Raw genomic sequence first — 22,581 nt, 5'->3', positions numbered from 1 at the left:
ATTACTTGGTTATATCCTTTAATTATTAACAGTAAAATAAGCCTACTCTTTTCACTCTGATGTCTGAGTTTAATTGGCATCCTCGATCAGCAAAACAACAGTTGACTAAGCGATGAACATTAAAAACCCCTCAAAATTAAGCCATATTTAAATTTTTAATTTTAAGTTGATATATGGTGGCATGTGTATAATCAGACAGCTCTTAGTTTAAAAAGCTCAAAACAAACAAAAAAATCCAAATAAAGGGTTGCTAAAATCCTAACTTATTTTGTAATCATGTATTGGAATAGCAGTTGTTTTTGCTGGTCTGGTCTGCCTTTCTGCTGGCTGGGTTCCCTTTCTGTGTGACAGATGTGCTATTTATGGAAGGGGATTCTGAATATTTTAAAGCACTGACTGTTAGGATCATCTCATTCCCAGCCTTTAAAATGAAAGGGAACAAAATGCCAAATAAATTCCCAAAGAAAAACCTCCAAATTAAATAGATAACTATTTAATCATTAAAAAACAAAGAAGAGGAAAAAAGGCAAAATCAGATTGTCTATTTTTTACAAGAAGTGAATACGTACATACAGCCGTCTAGTTGTTGCTGTGCAACATTTTCTGATTTAACACACCACTTGGTGGTAGTTTTCACCCTTAAAAACAGGTGCTCTTTTAGGAAAAAAAATGATAGGGTACATAGGCTCCTCGAGAAAGAATATGTGGCTGAAAATTTGGCTGCTTTCTTTCTCAGCTATATTGGCAGGTCGAATTAAAGATAGCGCTTCTCTGTACAAATCTGGCCTCACAAGGATCTATTTATTTCAGCACTTGGCCAGAAACCATTTATATTCACTTATAGATACGGTAAATAATATTTACCTAACGAAATCTTTCAGTGAAATATTTTCAGAGCTAACATGTTAATCTTCACAATTCTGTTGATGTGTTGCGTATCAGCTTGCGGTATTTGCAGGTAGAGAGAAAGGAAGCTGGGAGAAGTCACTGAAATAGTGTGGAGGGGATTCTGCTCTCTAAACAGGTAGATCTTATGGTTTATTTTACCTCACCTGATGGTTTAGCCTTCTAGGAAGGTAATTCAGGTTATAGTAGACTGCGGCACGGGTCTCTTATTCTCCCTTTGGAGACACGGTGAAAATAAAATCAGTTTTGCTTAATAGGCATTTAAAAACCCCTCAGATTAGCAGTTTTTAATGCTTTTTTCTCTGCATATTTTTCATTATACATGCAAAATATTATTGCATTTTGAAGTTTTCCAGAAAATAAGCCTTTTTTAACATTTATAAAAATCTACTTCCCACAATTACTCTTGCAGTCTCTGCAGAGGGTGATACCAATTTAACGTATGCGGCTGAACAATGTGCATGCTATTCATCTGGGAAGGTAACAAAAAGATGTTAAGTAGGTGATGTACATTTTTTTATTATTATTATTTTTGCAGCTGTGGTTTAATATTTCAAAATTATTTTTTTCTTAAAGACGACAGCACTTTAGTATCTGCATTGACCTCCATGATGTCAGAATGTCATTGTGCAACCGTAGCTAAGAAAAGCCTCTGAGAAAAAAAAACAAAGGAGCTTTGCATCTTCCAATAACATGAGATGTGCATATACAGTACGTAGCATTTTGGAATTCATACTGTGGTAGTGAGTTGTTGCTTTCAGTTTGATTAGACAATCATTGTTTCGTTTTCCTTGCTTTGACAGTGAGTATGCTTGCACGCTGCTTAAGTCTTCTTAGTGCTATCTAGGTCAGTATACTTAGGACAGCTTTTACGTTCTGTAAGTCTGACAGATACCGTGCCTGATGGAGATCAGCACCAAATTTTCTTTTATTTATTGTATCTGAGGGTAGAAAAATATTTTATAATTAATCAGAATTGTATACCACATAGCACCTACTGTTTCTGCATTGCAGATATATTTAGCTCTAACACTGCTTGTGGTTAACAGGGTGTAGCGTAGACACAGACAGCTGATCATGCAGTCAGACCCTGTGTTCGTGTGGTTTGTCAATACTGCTCAGGATTTTGATGGACTGTAAAAGAGAGAAAACAGAAAGGAAAGAAAAAGAAATGGTTTATTTTTGTGAACATTAGACCTTTAGTTATGCTATTTTTGCTATCATTGTCTTTTTATTTTAATTTTTAATTGTGAGACTTAAAAAATAGGAAGGCACAGCAAATGCATCCAGGATTTAATATGTGCGACGTGAAAGCCTTCTGCATCAAGAGGATGTTACTGTAGTCACTCCAGCGTTTCTCCAATAAGCAAGAAGATTGTTTTGTTTTCCCCGGCAGGCGGACTCAGCCATTGCACAGACAGATTTTGATAAGAGTTTGAAATGCCTACTACTGTATCATTGTAGAATTTGGAGTTTGCTAACAGTGTTAGTGACTGGAGCTCATCTTGCATCACCAGTTGATGACAATTTTCTTTGTTCCCTCCCACCCAGTTGAACCAAGACTCTGTAGCTGATACGCAATGTCACTTACAACATTAATCAGATACTGCATTTAAGGTGAGCTGTCCCTTGCCTCCTCCCTTACCAGAGCTGTGCTGCAGTATGTATCTTACTCCTGCAAGCCTAAAATGGCAGGCAGGATTAACGTTGCTTGTGCTGTGTGCATGCTGTGTATTGAATTCATTATACTGTGCCTAGTATCTCAAATGTGAGTATGTAAATGGTCTGTGTGCCATGTCATGCAGTAGTGAAGACTGGTTTGTGCTTCATTACAGGCTTAGATATTTGAGCATCACCTTAAGAATTCTTTTTTCATTTGCAATGTGGTGAGCTGTTAGCTTGTCATCACGTTCAAACTACATTATTAGCCCTTGGAAAGGGGGAAAAAAAAAAGCAAACTGTGCTTCCAGATGGTGTCACCCTTTTTCTTCTTGCGTTTACTGTAGTTTAAATAATGTATATTGTATTGTTAATTAATGTGAATATCGAATTAAAGCACTTGAAACTTACATATTTATTATGCAGGTAGGAGGCACGTCGAATCTATTTTTAACTCTTACGCAGTCCACGTTGTGCAATGGGCTTTGGTTGTCGAGTTTATATTTTCAGCTGTGATATCAATAGGCTGATTTTCAGTAAATGTGACAAGTGGCCTTTGCAGTGGTCAGCTTCAAGCTTTGAACCCTCTGAGGAGGAGAAAAAAAAAAAACCAACCTTGTGTTGCAGTTTCGGAAAACCTTGGATGAGGACATTTTTTTTTTCCCCACTCCTGCTTTCCCTATTGATAAACTCGGTTCTCCTGATCACGGTCTATTCAAGCTGCTTCCCATCTGATTTTTGACAACTGCTTCTAAAAAATTATCAAGAAGACCAAGAATAGAACTTATCTCCATCGCTTTACATAAAAATGGCTGGGTGCATTGCCATGCTAACACTGCACTAAGTGGTACACGCAGGTAGGTTGAGATTTGCATGTTTTACTGATTTCTCGGTCAGTGTTGCAAGAACATGAAATGGGCTTTGGAATGTAGCTTTCAGTTAAAAAATGTATTAAACTGTTAATGAAAACAACATAATATTAAATTGTTGGCTTCACATACTGGCATGACAATTATTCTTATCTGTTTTTAAAAAATCTATTGTGAAAGTAGAGCAATCATGTCTGTTAAAATAATCATATGTACTAAGGGCGTGGCAACGCTTATGCAACAAAAGAATTTTTGAAAACCCTATTGATTCGATTACATTTTAAATCTGACTATAAGCATTACTAAGCTTGCAGTTAAAATGCAAAAGTAAAAATTGAGGTAGATAAGGAAAATGAAAAATATTTAAATTCTGTCGTAAGCGGTTTTGTGTTTTGTGCGAAATCTTAAATAAAGATTAATATGCTTTAATGCTTATTTTTTCAATATTAGCTACAAACATAAACCTGCAGTATTTCTTTTGATTTTAAGGTAGAAGGACTTTAAAGAGAGAGATTGATATAAATGGCCCTGTCAGCTTAAACTGAGTATCAGTTTACTGAAGTGTGTTTTACTTCACACAAAAAAGGTTATGAAATAAAAACTTAACAGCCTTAGGTACAAAAACCTGAATTTGAGCATTAAGAATAAAAAGAATTATGAGTATTGCATTACTTACACCAACTTTTGTAATATATTTGTTTCAGATTAATACTGGGCCAGAATCAGTTTCCTTGGCAACCAAATCCTTTTAAAAGGTGCAATAGTATAGATGTAGAAGATGTTATTCTCTTTAATAGCAATATCACAATGCAAATGGAAATTTTGCAGTTGTTTCCTTTCAGTTCCAAATGAGAATCTGATCTCATTTTATGTTTCCATGCGGCTATCATTTCTTAAACGATGCCATGTTTATAAAGCTGTACACAACAAAAAACTGTTTTATTCCTGTTTTGCATTGGTTGTTTCCAGAAATGTACCCCAGTTTCTTTTTTTAATTTAGCCTAGTCTTGCATGTAGGTCAAGGTTTGTACTGTATGTATATAAAGTGATAGTTTCATTATCACAAGTATAAAAGTATCACTGAAATATTTAGCAGCTGAGAAATGTAGAGGATCAGAAGTATGTTTAAATCTTCTTTCACTGTTGCTGAATTCAGCCACAGTAATGTTAATAAACCTTTCTTTAAATAGTGGACCCATTCTGAAGTTCAGGTAAAGAACTGTGTTTAAGCATGCTGGAAAAGAACTTGCTGTCGGATCTTAAACAAGCCTTCATAGAATAAACTCTCTTGTGGTCTGCGGTAATTTGCAGACCTTATAGATTTTGCAAATTTTAAGTATTATAATTCCTTATTTTATTTCTAGCTAATATTTTTAACAGCATCAGTAAAGTTAAATCTTATGTGTACCACAGGTAACTGCTTGTACAGAATCAGATGTTACTAAACGTCTGCACTGAGCTTATAACGTAGTGTATCTCCTTATGAATCTCCTTTGTACATGACTTGAGAAATTCTCACTACTGCAATGAGACTTTTGCAGCCCGGTAGCCATTTTCCTTTCATGTCCTTGACTTTAAAATGACTAAGTATATTTTGTGTGGATGAGGACCCAGCACTGAAAATTAATGCAGAAGAGGTGTTTAGAAGCACAGCCAATTATCAATAATAGCCTTGACAGTGTCAGTAATATCAAGCTATTTCTCATTTATTTCTAAATATATCAGTTCAGTGCATTCCAAATAAACAGAGTATAACTGTTCAGGAATATGACTTATCATCTGTCTCGATAGGCCAATGCTTCATAATGATAATAAAACCATTTGATTCATAATTATGAGATTAGCTTGACATGGTGCAATATTCCCCTGTTCCACCTAAAGAAGCAGAACTGAAAACGTAATAAACAGCATCTCTCAAGTAACATATTAGAGTTTGCATTTCTTTGCAATTTGATTTATCTCCAGTAGCTTGCTTCTGCTGATTATTTTCCTGTCTGAAATGTTAATATGGAGTGCGCCATTACATGTAGTTATCAAAATTGCATTTCTTTGTTTATTTCTTCTGTGGTTATTTTTAAAGGAAGTTGCTGAGCAAACGCTATGTAGAAGCAATCTATTTATTGCTGCTGATATTTATCTTTAGAAGAGATGGAGCACTTAGCGATAAACTGTTTTTATTACGTCTTTGTGTTCAAACATACCCACTTGAGACATTTTAAAAAAGTGTAGCTCCGTTACATGAGCATGCTTCGCTATGGTTGTTTTAAATCCATTTGCAAATTTGCTCTTTTGTTAGGGGGTGCAAGTCCTCTTGTAATTAATATGACTGAACTCAAGTGCTTTCATGAGTCTGGAAAAACTCATTGGCAGCCTGTGAAGGGTAATTTCTTCTAGCTAAAGAAACTGATTTATTTATTACAGAGCAGTCTAGTAATTAGCAATTTGTTTCCAGTTTGACTATTATACGTGGGTTGCTGTATGTATTTTAATGGTAGTTACATCTAGCTAACGCAGAGTGTCAGAATGTTATAGCCAGAGGTGCCATAAGAAATCTCTTGTAAACTTCATCCATTTTATTCTCTCTGGCCAAGGGGGCTAACGGGGGCACATAAGAGCAGGTGCAGTTTTTCACACCTCCAGCTCAGCCTGCAAATGTTATTGTTAGGGGGGCTTGGGGGTTTTTTTTCAGTTTTATCATATAAGTCTAATTGTTGATATAAGTCCTCCTTTTATAATTGAAATGTGTTCTTTTATCTGTGCAAATTCCATTTCTGCGTAACAGAATATCTTGCTTTTCAATGACCTTTCTGATTAAGGTTACTTCTGCCTCTAAACTTCATTTTGATTTGAAACTGCAGGGCTCTCAGTGTGAAACTATCTGTGTTCGGATAATATTTGTCAGACTATTAGGCAGACTCTGGTAGTAATGAACAGGTACCAATTAACCCTTTGGAGGCATCCAGTGTCTGTTGTACTTTATCATGTGAATTGCTTTATTATGTCTTTAAAGGGCTTTATTATATCTAATATTTGAATTCTAGTATTATCAAATTTGGGAATTCTTTAGCTTTGATATTTTACTGTCAGATTCCTCCAAACGTGATGCTTAAGCTTCCCATTCACTGTAATATTTCACAGTCATTTGTGAATATGACTTTATTGGTATTTGAAGTAATAATAACAGCTTAATGCAATTTTCTTTATTCGAGCCTTTGTTACGGGTAGATGTGAGCTATGGAATACTTATTCAAATCAAGATATAGTAAAAATGTACTCAGCTAAATCAACAAAAAAAATTAGCTCACGTTCTTACCTTTTAAAGCCGAGGTAATGGATCCTGTATTTCCTAATGTTATTTATAAAAGTATACAGTATATTTGTAAATGGAAGATGGATCTATGTATTCTTAATTACTGCAATATAAATAAATGACTAACAGCTGAGTCATAAGGCCTTATCCTTAAGGTTTTGCATTTGCTTTATGGAAGAATTTTATTTTGTTTAGTATTTTTGAACCAAAGCCCTGTTCTGAATAATTTTTACACTATTACATGATAACTTTATTAGGATGTTTGATATAGAACATAAAATCAGGATGTTTGACAACAATGAATAATCAAGTGGAGAGATACAGGAAGTGTATTCCAGAGAACAAGAGTTGCCTAGAAATGTCATTATCACAGATACTGTGATGATATCTGTGACAAAAGAGACAAAAAGAAAAGTGGCAGAATGGAAAGAAGAGAAAGGACCTTTTGAAAGACTGAAAAAAAAATAGAGGCTTTTAAGATAAAGAATAACTTGTAATTGGTTTCAGCAGTTTATGTGGAGTCAAGGAAGTTGGCTAGTAATGATGACTGTTTCTCCCTGTACCATGATTTGTTTTCTAAACTGGGAAACTGTGAAGCTAATCTTAAAATACACTTGTTTTCCACTGACTCTGCCCTGTGAAACTCAGGACCAGACTAACTAAGGAAGCTGTGAAGCCTCCATTATTTGATGTCTTATTAGGTAAATGTCCAAGCCATAATTTGGATATAGTTGAGATGGGGGAAGGAAGTAGAGCCAAGGATTAGTTTTAGTCTAATTTTTCCATCGACCCCAATGAAAAATCATTTTAAACTTGAAAACGTCCTTACATTTCTGTCTAGAACATATTATGAAATATTATGTCCAGTTTGCACTACACAGGTTAAACTATAATAAAACAGTGCAGACAGAAGCAGTATTTGCAATAGTTTGGTTAACAGTACTGTTTTATTGCTGGTGTGTTGTAAGCCTCCCCGATGTAGATTTGGAGTCCTACAGTGCTCCAGGGAAAATTTTGATGAATTCCACAATGTATCTCAAAATTAGTAGTTGTCTAATAATTTAGTCATTAAATTTGGATTTTCCCCTTTGCAGGCTGATACACAGTAGCCACAGAGTTCACAAAATTACTGAGATGGTTTTGCCGAAAATACCTGTCGATACCACTTTTAAAAGACTCTAACAGAAGAACCTCATTTTAGGTGGGTAAGTTTATGGGGTGATTATAGCAAGCCGAAATCTCTTTAAAACTCATATAGAAACAGTGCTAAAGTATTTAACACTTTTAAACCACTGCATTACATGATTTTTTTTTTCAGTTAAAGTTCTACCTTTTTTAAATAATAATTTAAGAGTTGTTCTCACTATAGTACCACATTGCTCTATTCTCATGTCAGTACTGTTGGATTTTTCCAGCTCCCTCTGGATTTTCATTGCCATAGAGGTTGGACAAACAAAATCAGGCAGAACAGATCTTTGAAACAGGTTGTTACAGCCTCCAGTGATCTGTACAAATCAAACATATTGGCAGGCAAGCAAACCTCCTGAGCTTGCCAGAATGTTAACTCTGGATCCCAGTCGCTAGTGTTCATTACAAATCTGTGCCATACAGTAAAAGTAGAGGAACTCCTTTAGTGCCAATGCCCACTTCTGATGTTGTTTTGGTCAAGCTGTATGTAGTTCATCTGATCTGTACCTTTATACATGACTGTAATCGTGGTAGTAAAAACCTCCTGAATTCATGAGCTGCAAAGAGCACTTTGTAAATTCAAGTATAATATTGTGATAAATGATCAGGATATTTCAAAATAAGAGATTCACATTTTGCATGGCTTCTTCAAGTATTAGCAATTTCCTTTCTTCTTACTGCGAATGTGCAATAATCATCTTGGTTAAAATAAATTGTCTGGTACCTGTGCTTTATATTTGAGATATGTATGTACTGAATGAAAGAATCATTGAAATCCTGATTAATTCATTAGTTTTGAACATGGTTCTTTGTATCATAGAGTATGATTTGCGTTATAGAAAGGGAGTAGTTTCATTGATTTCAGTGGCACTATTTGCACAAATTTCTGCAGGAAATGGTTTGCTGCATCATAGTCATTAATGCTGTGATATCTTAAGTAGAAATAAGTAATTAAGGCTACCAGGCAGGATGTAAGATAAGGAAGCAAATTTAAAAACAAATCAAAAGATTCTTCAATTCCTAAAGTATCTCAGAATGTTTTCTGTATTTAAGTTTACTTTTAATATACAATGTTGTATGATGTAGAAAATGGTAATGGATTTCCAGAGACAATAGGATGGCATTGGTGGTTTAAACTAATCAGAGAAACATTAAAATTAGATAAATTCAGGTTACCTGGACTTAGAGACCAATGGGCTACAAAATCTAAGTTGTACCTATTTTAAGTAAATTATCATAGAACACTTGCTCAGTATATTTTAGGTAGAATACTGGGCCATAACCTGTTTCCTTGGCAACCACATACGAATAAAAGGTACATTAGCAAAGCTGCAGATGTGTGTCAGTGAATGCTTATTAAGCAGCCCAATGCATTTACATACCATGTGCTCGCAATAATGCATGCATCTTGAAAATCACCATATAAAAAGATTTTTGGGCATGGCCCAATGTGGATTCTTAATACTCAAAGGTTTTAACCTAAAAACATCATGTTTTCAACGGAAATATCTCTTCTGATTTTTTCATCGTGCTTTAAATTGGACTTGCAATAACTGGACAAAATTGGCATGGTAGGCTTGCTCTGCAAATGGAAACCTTTCTCCAAGACTCGGAATACTTATAGCACTGCTTTAAGACAACAAAATATGGAAACAAAGGTTTACGGTATCTTTCAGAAATGCTCAGGCATTCTAAATAAGAATCTTGTACCAGGGTTCTGAAGTAAGTATAATTATACTGGTGTACACAGTGACAAACTAAAGCCACTTCATAAAAACGAAACTGATGTTGCTTGTAGCACTCTCATTCTATCCAGCATTTCCAGGCAGAGATATGACCAAGTGTTGTCTCCTAACACCGAAGAAGGTGGGGGGGAGAAAAAGCTTAGAAAAAGTCAAAATGGCAGTTGTTCAAGGACTTTCAAAATAACATTTGGATGTAGCATTTAGGCAGTAGTCACGCTTTCCATACAGGTGTTTGTATGGTACTATTTTGGTTTATATTCCTGGATTTAAAAGAAGCTCAGATATATATGATCAGTTTTGACAAATATGTTTACTGACTTCAGCAAGTTTACGTACAGGTTATTTTTGGCCTTTCTTGAAGTATTAATTTGTACATAGAATGGAAAGCGTATACAACCCTTCGGGTTCACTATGTTATCCCAAGATGATAGATCTTTAAGAAATAAGTCTAAAATGCTTATCATTAAAAAGACAGGAAAAATGGGAATCTGCAAATCCAGAGTTTAAATTCAGTTGTGTAATCTGAGAAGTTGTTTATGTGACCAGTAGCCTAATTAAAACCCCCTTGAAATCAATGAAAAGATTCCCATTGACTTTTTTTGAAGTGTGCAGCAAGAGAGAAGGCTTCATACGTAACAATGAGCTTTAGCAAATAAAGATTATCGTGACAGTGTTAAACATGTCCATAACTCTCAACGGTCAAGTGTACCAGAATCTAGTATTAATTCCAGATAGTTTGAACACTCTTACATGAATGTTTCATGATCCTGAACCATAAACAATGTTATAATATACCATCACGTGCTACAATACTATTAAGGTTTTTGAACAAATAAGAGTTTGAGAAATTATTAGGGAGACACAAGTCAGCTGTTTTTTTCTTTTTATTATTTGTTGCTCCCCATCTGAGCTGAGCTCACTGTCAGGCCAGGACTGGTGCCTGGGGCAACTCACGTTGGTGGCAGTGCAGGCAGCACAAACCAGAGCTGGAGCCATCAAGATTTTCTTCTTCCTGCCAGCTGCTACCTGCTTTTGCTACAGTCCTCCTCCACTGCATGAGCAGAGGCCCCAGTACAGCTTTTAGTTTGGAAACATGCAGCAGGATGGAGGAGAAGGAGTAGGGCTTGGGCTGGGCTACTTAGGTCGGCACAAAATGGAGCATAAGAATATTTAAGAGCCAAAGTTCTTGTGTCCAATAAGTTGTCATAATAAATGGCCATACTAAAGTGGTAATTCAGAGTAACTGCTATCACTTGTGCCTTGTTTTTGGCATGCTAAAGTTTACCACTATAACAGCAAAAACATAAAAATATTTTGCAATATTTTAAGGAATATTGGAGATCAGTGGTGGCCAGTTAACAGCTTGAAGACCAGTTCTAGCTTTCAAAATGGCTGTGTCCAGCCATCTAGCAGACCAACTAAATGAGGTGTTTCCAGGGGAAAGGATTCAGCTCTGTTTGCAGTCTAGCATGATTTGCTGCATCAGCTGTAGTAAAGGGCACGAATGGCCACGTTGGCCTGGCCCCCAGCACACCTGACGGAGAGTGACAGTGGCCCCGGAGCACGCAGCCTGGCTGCTGCTCTTGTGGATGTTGGTTCGGATAGTCAAAGGATGTTTCCTCTGAAAACTGGAAAATTAGAGGCTGGGTTCAACTACTTTTATTTTGTCTTTCTGATAACTGAATGAGCAACAGAATACCACACAGTAATTGTCCAAATTTGCTACTTTTGTTTCAAGCTATTAAAATATATATATAAATTACTACATTTGACAACAGTCAACAACAGAAAAATGTGTTGTCTTGTTACTCTGTCTGTAAACATAACTTCATGATTGCAACTGACCTATGCTAGCTAAGGACTGTGATACGTCCCAGAAGTGTAGGAGGCTAGAAAGTGGCTTGTCAGCAGCACATAAAAAATGAAAGACTGTCGTGGTTCAGGCCTAGCCAGCAACTAAGCACCACGCAGCCCAGTGGGATGGGAGGGGAATCAGGAAAAAAAAGTAAAACTTGTGGGTTGAGATAAGAATGGTTTAATAACTAAAATTTAAAAAATACAATAACAATAATAATAAAAAATATTATAATAATTGTAATGAAAAGGGATATAACAGAAAGAGAGAGAAATAAAACCAAAGGGGGAAAAGGAAAAAAACCAACCAACACAAAAACCGAAATCAAGTGATGCACAATGCAGTTGCTCACCACCTGCTGACCGATACCCAGACAGTCCCGGAGCAGCGATCTGCCCTCCTGGCCAACTCCCCCCAGTTTCTACAGTGAGCATGACGTCCCGTGGTGTGGAATAGCCCTTTGGCTAGTTCAGGTCAGCTGTACTGGCCGTGCTCCCTCCCAGCTTCTTGTGCACCCGCTCGCTGGCAGAGCACGGGAAACTGAAAAATCCTGAACTTAGGATAAGCACTACTGAGCAACAACTAAAACATCAGTGTGTTATCAGCATTATTCCCACACTTAATCCAAAACACACTGTACCAGCTACTAAAATAAAATTAACTCTATCCCAGCCAAAACCAGCACAAAGACTTAAATAGAACATAATACTGAGATTGTTCAGAGAAAGCAAGATGTAAAGTCAGCTGATTCTTAGTAGCACTACAACATAAGTTTTTGTATTTTGTGCAAAAGAAGAATTTGGATTAATGTCAGTTATTGCTGTTGCTTTTCTTTTTTAGACTGGTGGAGAGACAAAGGTATAGTTACACCTTTAAAAGTTGCTTGCATGTGTTCTGCTTAGTGCTAATGGGACTCAGATTAGGCCATGCCTAAATTTTAAGAAGGCGACATACCTTGGAGAAAGGCTGGCTTTGGTGCACATCAGAGCTCACGCAGTTTGAGAGCCAAGTGAGTTCTGCCAGTCTCCTGTCCTCTCAACCAGACTTGGAGGAGCAGGCAGCTGCTGCAGGTCTCCATGACTGCACTCCTTCTCCCTTCCTCTCCCTCCATTTGATGCTCGAGAAGAGGAGAAGGGTTACACAAAGGAACTCTTTCCCTTGCTCATGTAAGAGAAAGGGGAGTGAAGCCACTTTGGGCTGCTGGGTCCTTCTTGCACCCCACTTCTGAGTGAAATGTTGGCCTGCCCAAGAGGAGCCGTGTTCTCCTCCTCAACAGCATCACTGGCTGCTTTGACCTCAGCAGTGAGCGCAATGAAGAGTCCATCCAAGCGCTTTTCTCATGGATAGGCTGGCCTGCTCAGGGCACTGAGAAGGAAATCAGTCAAGCCTTGGCCAAAATCTTGTCACTCATGAGGAATTTGCAAGAGTTGGTAATGCTATATATGTTGTTTCCTGCTGTTGTTTAAGAACTGAAACTGCTTGACTAGAAAGGAACATTGGAACATTTTTTTCCTAAGCAGTCTGAAATACTCTTAAGGAAAGAATACCACGTGCCATGAGTTGCAGAAGTGAGATTATCAGACTTCGGCAAAGCATCCAAACACCACCACTTCAGTAACACTGGAACTGTTTTATACATTTTAGAGAAGTAAAAGTTTGCTGACAATTTTCTCTATACCTTGTAATTTTACCACGTAAGAAGTAAAGAGCTGCTAAACTGCTTGGACTTCTATTTAAAAATAACATATTCGTGTGATGGTATGTGCAACCATTTATATGTTTAATGTGAATTAGTACACATTAATACACATACACTAGCAAAATTTCTATTTTTAAAGTATATAATTTGTATTGTGTCTTACACCCTGAAATCAGGACTGCAGATGCAGATAAATCTTGTCTGACTTCTCACAGATGTCAGTGTAGTCCATTCACATAGGTCCGACTGCAGCACCTGTTCCTCCATTTTCTTTACATGCAATTGGTTTTACATGAAACATTATAATGAGAATGTAAAATCTTGGGTGCAGCCAAGATGGCCTTATAAAGAATTTTTTTACTCTGAAGAATATTTTTAATACATAAGGAGATGCTGGGACTGTGAATTCCAGATAGCTCAAATTATATATATATGGAAATTAGTACCTTCAATTACAGTACTAGTCACAGAAAAGGTGATTCTTTTTTTAGTGGATGAGCTGAAATTGCCTTAAAAAACACTCTATCAATAAAAAAAGGTTAGTTTTCTCACAGAATCACAGAATCGTCTAGGTTGGAAAAGACCTTGAAGCTCATCTAGTCCAACCATTAGCCTAACATAAATCTCCAAATCTGTTACATTGTCTATAGATATTAAGACTGTCAGAGCATCAAATTGTCAAGTACAAATAAATTAATCTCTCTAAATTGGGGGTACTTGCTATAGAAATGATGGTTATGCATTTGATTTTCAAAAAAATTTAAAATAATCGATTTTAATTAAGATTTAGGGGGAATGCATAACCTAATCTTCCTTAAATTTGTTTCATGTGTCAGTAATGCATTTCTTTCTTTTAAAGGACTACAACAGGTTTAATTTAATCCATATTACTTTATTGTTATTGACAACACATTTGTCACAAACACTTCTTATAGCACTTGTGTCAGAAATCTTCATTAATACATATTAATATGTATATGTGCACCTAAAATTATAATAAAGAAACAATAGTAAATAAGCAATAGACAAAGTCCAAGATTAAAAGTAACCTACATGTGAGTTATGACACTTTGCTTCTCATTTATGTAGGTTGGAATAAAAAAGAAGGTTGTCAAAACTTTGGGACGCACTTTGCTTTTGCAATCAACACTGCTGTGTTCTTCAACTATTTGTTCCATCTCTCATAGCTGCTGGTAAACAGCTACTGACACGAACAGCTCAGCTTGTCATGAGATGAAAGAAACCATTTTGTGGTAGCAGAGTCCTAAGGTAAAAAGATACTAATTTCTTCAGCAGGTGAACTTACTTACAAAAATCCCAGTAATCCAGAAGCAGTCATTAAGCTCTCCACAGAGATGTTCAGCATTTCTAAAATGATCTTTTAATGTGGATTGTGTAAAATAGTGAAAGAAGAGGGATGTACAGATCAGTTTATGAAATTATGACAATTTCCTGACAAGAACAACTTTCCTTCTGTATCTTTTAAACAACCAGGAAAGCATATGATAGCTCCAAGGCAGAATACTGGGAAAAAGACCTCCCCTCCTTACAATAGATTGTATATCTTATGTTGATATTAAATAGTTTTCTCAAATAAGCAGTGTTTATCATGAAGGGGCTCTAGCTAAGTTCTTACGTCCAGGCTCATCAAGGGTGACAATGATAAAATATGCCTCTGGATTTTGTTTGTTTAAGTGAATCAGTTCCTACTATTCAGTGCTTCTAATGCATAAGTTTAAGATTTGAAAACAAAGTAACTGTCCAGTAAACCTCATACAAAATAGCATGTAAAAATAAACACAGGTTAGTCTTGGGCAAAATTATTATTTTCAAGCAATCTTTAAGACAAAAGCAAATTGTCCCATTTTTCCAACAGTGTTTTCCACCTGTCTCAAAGCCCAGTTTTTCTCTAAACTTCATGATTCTGAGAACTGGGAAAACAGATTTTGCTGTCTATTTAACATGAGAGGCAGAGAGAGAATATATAAGACTGTACCAAACATATCAGAGCATCTGGCTAAATGAAATCAAGCTAAGCATTTGTTAGTGCTTATGATGCACTAATAGTATTGTAGTGCTTGTTTCCTGAGGCAGTAAATAATCAGAACACAAAATTAAAGAATAATACTACTTTAAAATAAACATTCTCATGAGTTTCTATATATGCTTAAAAGATACTATAATCACATAAGGAAAATAAACGTGGCTGTAGTTCAGTAACCAAATGTAATTTATTTCAGATTTTTTTCAAGGAAGTATTTCATCTGTCCCTTTTAGTGGGAAGTTGCAGAAGTTATGCACGAGGCTGTGAATCTCCAGAAATGCTTTCTCTTTCTCCCTGAGACAGGCTTTGAAGGAGAGAGAGTAAGGCAATCAAAACGCTTTGTGAGGTTTAAGAGGAATTCTAAATTACATGGGCAAAACTGCATCGACAACCAGGAAGCAAGGGGTTAGATATAGAAACACTGCATTTCCTCACCTTTCTAAATTCACAGTCCTTGCATATAAACAGCTCGTCTGATACGCTCAGTATCCCAGCTGGCTGCGCTAATTACGCACCAAGCATTTGCTGTAAAACAGGCACGTGAAAAATAACGCAGCAGTTAGCAGAGGAGGAAGGGGAGCCGGGGCGCTGGAGCCAGCCCGTATTTCACAAGCCACAGGCAAATCTGATTACCGGGATTATCAGAGCAAAATGGCTGCTGCGCCCTGCTGCCGCCGCGCGCGGGCCGCGCGCCCCGGCGGGGCTGGCGGGCGCCGGGGGCCCCGCGCCGCCGCCAAGATGGCACCTGCCGCCGCGCCCCGCGCCCGCGCACCCGGCGCGCCCGCCCGCTGAGCTGTTGCTGCTGCTGCTGCCGCCGCCGCCGTCCTCCCGGCTAGAGAAAGCCCCAAAGACATGGTTTATAATCGCCAGGTAGCTCAACAACAGTGAGTTGCTCTACATTCGAGCGTGAAGTTGCGTAAGCGTTTCTAGTACTGCTAGGAAAAACCCTACTGCGCGTGAATGTGCATTGCTTCCTCGGCTCGAGATTTCGCTGAGCCCGAGCGCAGTTGTGCCCCATAAACAGGAAGTGTCTTCAAGTGATCTGCAGCTGACGGGCTGCCAAACGTTTGATGTCTCGAGAGGGCCCGCTCTGAGAGAGACAAACATCCTGGCGTTAACATGCCGCACCGGGAGCTCGCGTTTTAGCTGATTCGGGCAGGATTAAGAGACAATCGCGCTTGAACTCTGCAGCAGCAGTTCACGTCTAGTGTACCCGAAAAAGCCTTTATTTCGTATCTCGCTTTAGTGAGGCGGGGGGACGGGGGCTGGCGGCGCGCGGCCGGCTCCCCCGTGTGGGCGAACGGCGCCAGGGACCTCGCGCCAAGGGCGGCGCCGCCTCCGCCCGCGCGGCCCCGCGGGGGGAAGCTCGCGGGAAGCGCCGCGGCGGAAGGGTGAAGCCTCCCGGTAGCGGAGAGGGCCGGGCGTGCCGCGGGAACGGCGGGGGTGTGGGGGGGGGTGTCGGGGGTGTGGGGGGGGGGGGCATGTGTTTGCAGTTATTTTTATAGACAGGTCAGTGAGAGAGAGCCCTCTTACAGAGACAGGCCGCGCTTGGGTTTCCGAAGTGAGAAACACCCCTAATAAAAAGCGCAAGCCTGCGCCGAGCTCTGGTAAGGTCTTCAAGGGTGTTTTCCATGCGGCCAGAAACGATCATAGAAAGTGTAAAGTAGGAAGTGAGAGATTGAGTTAAGGATGCTGATAATAGGAAGGAATTACAACTCTGAAAGAATGGTTCAGCTGGGGGCCTCAGAGATCTGCTAATACCAACATCATATTCTTATGCTAAATTCCACCCACCCCCCAGCTGTCTGAATTAGAAGTTTGAGAAAACGGTGCAAGGCTGGAAAAATTAAAGTCTATCATGCTTATGAAGCTATAACATAGAAAAGGTATGTTAATAGGGCAAGATGCAAGCAGTGAGAGTCTAAAAGAGAAAATACAAATGTAGAAATAATGTGTAGCTATGTAGATTGGAGCACTAAGCTATACACCACTGCAGCTAGTAAACATAATTAGACATCATTAAAACTTCCCAGCATGCCTGAAGCTGCAAGGAGACTGAAGGGACCCTGGTTGGGGCAGCCCTGTGTAGCTGTACTGCCCAGACAGGACTGGGAAGCGATTCCATATAAAAACTGAGCTGCCATCATAAAAGCGATGTTGGACAGTAGGTTTCCAGGTGGGCAAGAATCAGGATAGTAGAGCTGGGGGGCAGGTGGTGTGTATGTGCTTGGTTTTGTTTAGGTTTTGTTTTGTTTGTTCGTGATGTGTAGCCCTATTTCTGCTTTAGAACAAAATGGTGCCCTTTAGGAGAGCTAGATACAGATGAATGTTTGTCTTAGCTGGGGAAACAGGCCGGAAACAAAGCTGAGAGAGCCTTCAAAGTATGATAATAGAGTGGAATGAAACTGAACATAAGAAAATTGTGGAGTGAACATGTTTCCATAGTGTCATGTTGGTAAGTACCAGAAAATATTAGCTCCTTTAAAATCCTGGTAAAAATTCATGAAATAAGAAAACAGAGGGACAACTGTTACTACACTTTATCAAGTATCTTGCTGGTTTTTATTTTGCCTGGATACTAGCAACTGGCCCTAATGGTTTTTTTTGTTGATGCCACTAGTTTGTCTTTCAAATTTAGGTGACCGAAGTGGAATAAAAGAATCTTTTTCACTTATGTAATGGGGTACACTTGCCTGGCAGTGGGCTGCAGAAGTGAAAAAAAAAACATGCCTAGGTTGCAGCAGGTAGTAAAAAAAATTATTTTTGTTATAGTTGGTATTCATTGGCCAGTAAAACTCATGGTGATATCTTTGTTTAATTCAGAGTACTATTAATGTAAAAACAGTAGTTTCTTCCCTCTGCAGTATCTGTGTACAGCTAGCTGCTCTAATATTTATAATTAGCGGTGTCATCTGTGAGGCATAAGTAATCAAATTTGTGTTTGGATGCATCAATCTCTGATCTTTCCATTAACTTTTAGTATTATTTATTTTCACTTATGACTATTGTCCTGGAGTGGCATTTTGTTGATGTCGGAAAAGGTAACGTTATAGTTTAATCAACCTATTGACTGTTACACTAAGTTTCAGATGAATAATTAAATCTTATTTCTCAAAGTGATTTAATAATTGTTAATGATAGGTTAAGTTTGTTACTGTCTTCGCAGAAAATCTGCAAGTAGTAAGGTAAATCCCAATCAAAAATTTTGCTCTTCAGAAGCTGAAATTACCTATAGGTACACCAAAGACTATTAAGTTATACTACAAAGGTACTGTTTAGATTCCTAAGAAATTATTTATGTTTGAACTGAGAGTAAAAAGTATCAAAATAACACACGTATTTGTGTCAAAAAAAGATGACTTAGTAGGCTGAAGAGTTTTCTTGACCTTTAATAGGTCAAATGGTATTTATATGTTTTGGGCAACACAAATAATACAGGAATTTCTTATATAGTTCTATAATAAAAATCATACAGAAGAATAGTAACATTCCAAATTGATTTTCCATTGTTTTAATTGAAAATATTTAATAATGCATCTGAAAAGTTTGATCTCAGTGTGTTCTTGGTCTCAGTAGAGCTCCCTTGGAAACTGAAGAGTAGGTTTTCCTTTTGCAGTATGAACTGCAAATGGAATGTAAAATATTCCTAAAATATTCCGTTTATGTGTGTGCTAGGTAGAGCATTCTGATTTTATAGCATTTCAGACACATTTCTCACAAATGCAAGAAGCAAAGGCAGTAGAGAATCATTACACACATGAATAAATGGACTATTTGGGGAATGCCTAGGTTGAGACAGAGAAGCAAAAAGTGTTGGCTCTGAAAATCAGTTTGCTCTGCAGTTTTTCTGTATGACTTTAATACATAGCAGACAGTTTAGCACATAGCAAAAAAATTAAAGCTCCAAATAGCAAATGATAGTTTCTACTGTCTTTACACAAGGAATCTAGTTTGATATTTTATGGAGCATACCAAAATATCCAGGACTACAGAAACTGGCAATCTATGTACATGCAGGTAGAAGCTGAAAATACTCACTTTTCTCCTTAGGAGTATAAATTTTGAAATAGCTACTTGAATAAGAAAACTTCTACTGAAAACACTTGGGTTTGTAGGCCTTGTTTATAAGTGCCTCTCAGTATATGTGGTGGTGCAACCCCCCCTATGCTGGGCTGCTCAGTGCTTGGTGCTGTTCCCCCCTCCTGGCCACATACCAACCCAAGATGGATTGCGAAAGGCAGCGGACCAGAGCATTAAGGCACCCCCTTAATGTACCTGGCTCCTGCTTCTCCTATCACTTGGGAACGATAATGACAGTCAATCACCTCCTGACAGCCCAGTGCATCTGTACGTGGGTCGTGGCCTAAAGGGGGTGATACCAGAACTTCAAAATCTAGCAAGTTCTGGGCCTGCACAGCTGGTGGAAAGTACCAGAGTATTTCCTCATCTGAGTTGAGCTGAAATGGAAAATTACCTGACAGGAGTCAGTTATCTTGGACCCTATAAATAACGATTCTAAGCGAGACCCTTTGAGCTCTCCTGGATCAGTGGGCTGCGACCACCATCACCCCTGAGCTGAGACACCTCTCAGGCTCAGACTTCTCGAAGTTTGAAGATCATCTGCCCTCAAAGCCAACGGAAGGCCAGGGTGAAGACAGACTTACTCCTGACTCTCGATTATCGCCCGTTGAGAAATACCAATGCATTGTGAGTATTTGCTCCAGACTTGAGAAGAGGGAAATTTTAAGTACAGGCTAGCCTCTTCCATCGACCTCCGAATCTATCCATGTTTAACTATGCACATCTGCCTTCACAGGTGTGGGTATTTATATATACTTCACTGGACAGTCAGATATTTTTGTGCTGTTTGTGTGTGTATGTCTTCTGTTTTACATATGTAGATGTACACTTTGGTTCAGAATACCTTGTAGTAAGTTAGTGTGAATCTTGTTATTCTTGAATCTGTAATCACGTCACTATTTTAATCGACATATTTTACCAGATCACTTTGCTAATCTTTAAATCAATCAACCATTAAGTGCTGCTAAAATTTAGCCTTTGATCTACCTCACACCATTAACCTTAAATTGCTATTAAATCATAACTGTGTGAGATACCTTCATCCGCAACAGTACAGAAGTAGCAGTCTGATATATTTAGCTAACAGTATGTCAGATGATGTGTCTTTGAACTAAAACCATCTGTCTCCAATAAAGAAACAGAAAAAACACAGGCAAGTTCCTATGGGGCAGTTCACTGGGAGGTAGAGTTGACATCATTTATTTCCTATACTCAGGAAATAACTCTATCAATAGCTCCTGTTGTGAAATGTTTTTGATGTCTGACAGTTGGTTTCTAATACCACATCACATGAGCAAGTCAGATGTAATCTCAGACATTGTCCATGAGAAAAAAGTATCAATTATGGGATAGTAGCTGCTTGCTTGAAGAAAAGTGTTCTTGTCAGTATTCTTTCTGTAGAGGACTCTATACTAGAAACCATCTACAACTATATATGGGTTTTCAGATACCAAACCAAAGCAGATAACCATACCTAACTACTGTGAATGTCAGGTTATCACTCCAAAGGAATAAATATCTCTTATTTTAAGCCAAATATCAACACATGATAAACTATGATGTTAAGATTTACAGGCACAAAATAATGCCTCTAGTTTTACAGCTGTTGTGAGCGACCAGATAAGCAAAATAATATATGTCTACATTTCTATCACAGTTGTACTGATGAATTAATTTCTTGACATCCGTGGCATATGTAAGCATCAGAAGTATTTTTTGTGAATCACAATTTTGATTTTTCTGAATTCTGTTCATTGAAAATTCTCAGCCATTAAACTGTATTAGAAGTTTGGGCCATTTACATAGACAATACCTTTCTGATGGAAACAGTGGCCATGCTGCAGAGCACGAATTTTACTTTTAAGCTTCATCCACAATGTACCAAATTAGGATCTTTTTCATATTCGTTGTGTTTGTCTTCACAGTAAGGTGGTCACTGTTTTTTGTATAATTTGATTTGCAGTGAAGTAGGTGGTGGATTTGTGATAAAGTGTCCCAAGTGTAACTAGATTAGCTAGAGCAAGGGTGTCTGTCCCATATTACTTTGTGATAAAGACGCTAATTTCAAGACAGGATTACTTCTGAATAGCTTGGGTGAGAGAGCCAATGCGTTCTAAATGGCCATTGCTTAGTGAATATGGGTTAAACCTTTATTTCACCATTTGGATCAAACCCATCTTAATAAATATATTGACGTTTTTAATGTAAACTATTAGAGGGTAAGGGTCATAATAAAAATTTTCAAGCTTAACGTTTAAGTTTGGAGCAGTAGATGGAATGTTTAGAAAGTATTCCTAACTTACTAGAGCACTGCAGTGTGGCACTATTTTAACGTATCTTACAAAATATCTGTAGTTGGTCATTTTCTTTAAGGTGCTTTTTGATTCCACAAGTTGAAAGGAAAGTGTCTTTAATAAATACACGTTGTTGTTTTTTTTTTACTGTAGTGATTGGTAAGTGCCAGTAGGACTACTCTTTCTTCATGACTTGATATCAGAAATGGGCAGTAGTAGAAAACAGTACTCAGAGATGGAAAAAAGGAACAAAACTCATTATATGGTACAGATCTGAATTTGGACAAAACAAAATCATCTGATTTAAGTCGGATTTTCTCCAGATACCTACTGTCAAATTAATCCATTTTTTCAGTCTATTTATCATTCATATTTTGGATCTTTTATCTCAATTAAATAAACTACTGTATTCGTACAGGAACAGCCTGGCTAATCTAAACATTTTTTTGTCAGCATTAAACCTTATTATTATAAATTTACAGTTATTTAGTGGTACTTACTATTGCAACTAAATATTACTTGGTGGAATTTAAGAACGGACTATCAAATTACAAAGTGTGAACTCTATAAATCTAAACTATAACTGAAGAAAAAACATTCTATTACTCTCTTGTTCACTGAATTTATGAATTCAGTTATTTATAAATTTTCAGTTATTTTAAAGTGTAAACTAGTAAAATGTAATCACTATTTAAAAAATACTGTTTGTGTAAATAGTGTTATACATACTCCACTATTGTTTCAAAATTGTGTTGCTTGTGCATCAGTTTGTTTATGAAGCCTTATCTTGTAACTGAAACTTTACTGCATGGGGTCTCTGATCCTTGTTTTAAATATCAGCTTAATAAGGGGGTTTACAATGGTTGTGTTGTAAAATCATTGTCTGACAAACCGCCCCAGAAAACAAAGTCCCCAGTATCCACAGAACCACA

General features: G+C 37.6%; 1 protein-coding gene and 1 long non-coding RNA gene across 16 annotated transcripts in view; one reads left to right on the top strand and one right to left on the bottom strand.

Moving 5' to 3' along the window:
* The window catches only part of ZBTB38 (zinc finger and BTB domain containing 38), a 59,855-nt gene that overhangs the window by 30,866 nt on the left and 6,408 nt on the right, over window positions 1-22,581 (top strand). Inside the window, exons 1-4 of one of the 14 annotated variants that reach the window (XR_012630002.1) lie at window positions 750-1,617; window positions 2,458-2,523; window positions 7,839-7,945; window positions 12,373-14,256. The exons of 1 other annotated variant lie outside the window; for it this stretch is intronic. Coding sequence is in view for 3 of the 13 variants with exons in the window: in XM_074877612.1 (XP_074733713.1) it covers window positions 21,855-21,914 (60 nt within the window). In the remaining 10 variants the exon portion in view is untranslated. Of the gene's footprint in view, window positions 1-749; window positions 1,618-2,457; window positions 2,524-3,146; window positions 3,423-7,838; window positions 7,950-8,159; window positions 9,267-12,372; window positions 14,257-15,996; window positions 16,160-16,750; window positions 21,915-22,581 lie in introns of those variants that run through there. 12 more of the 14 variants (XR_012630001.1, XR_012630003.1, XM_074877616.1 and 9 more) reach the window with 12 other exon arrangements.
* On the bottom strand, window positions 1,812-15,970 carry LOC141947031 (uncharacterized). Of its 2 annotated transcripts, XR_012630004.1 has the most exons (3): window positions 15,711-15,966; window positions 2,977-3,152; window positions 1,812-2,040 (listed from the first exon to the last, which is right to left on the bottom strand). It is a non-coding gene; the product is annotated as an uncharacterized LOC141947031 (long non-coding RNA). The 2 variants fall into 2 exon arrangements; XR_012630005.1 differs by lacking the exons at window positions 1,812-2,040; window positions 2,977-3,152 and adding an exon at window positions 15,444-15,579 and having other exon boundaries at window positions 15,711-15,970.

This window comes from Strix uralensis, chromosome 9 (assembly GCF_047716275.1).
Source record: "Strix uralensis isolate ZFMK-TIS-50842 chromosome 9, bStrUra1, whole genome shotgun sequence".
NCBI classification, from domain to species: Eukaryota; Metazoa; Chordata; class Aves; order Strigiformes; family Strigidae; genus Strix; species Strix uralensis.
This window is presented reverse-complemented; position numbering and strand designations above follow the sequence as displayed.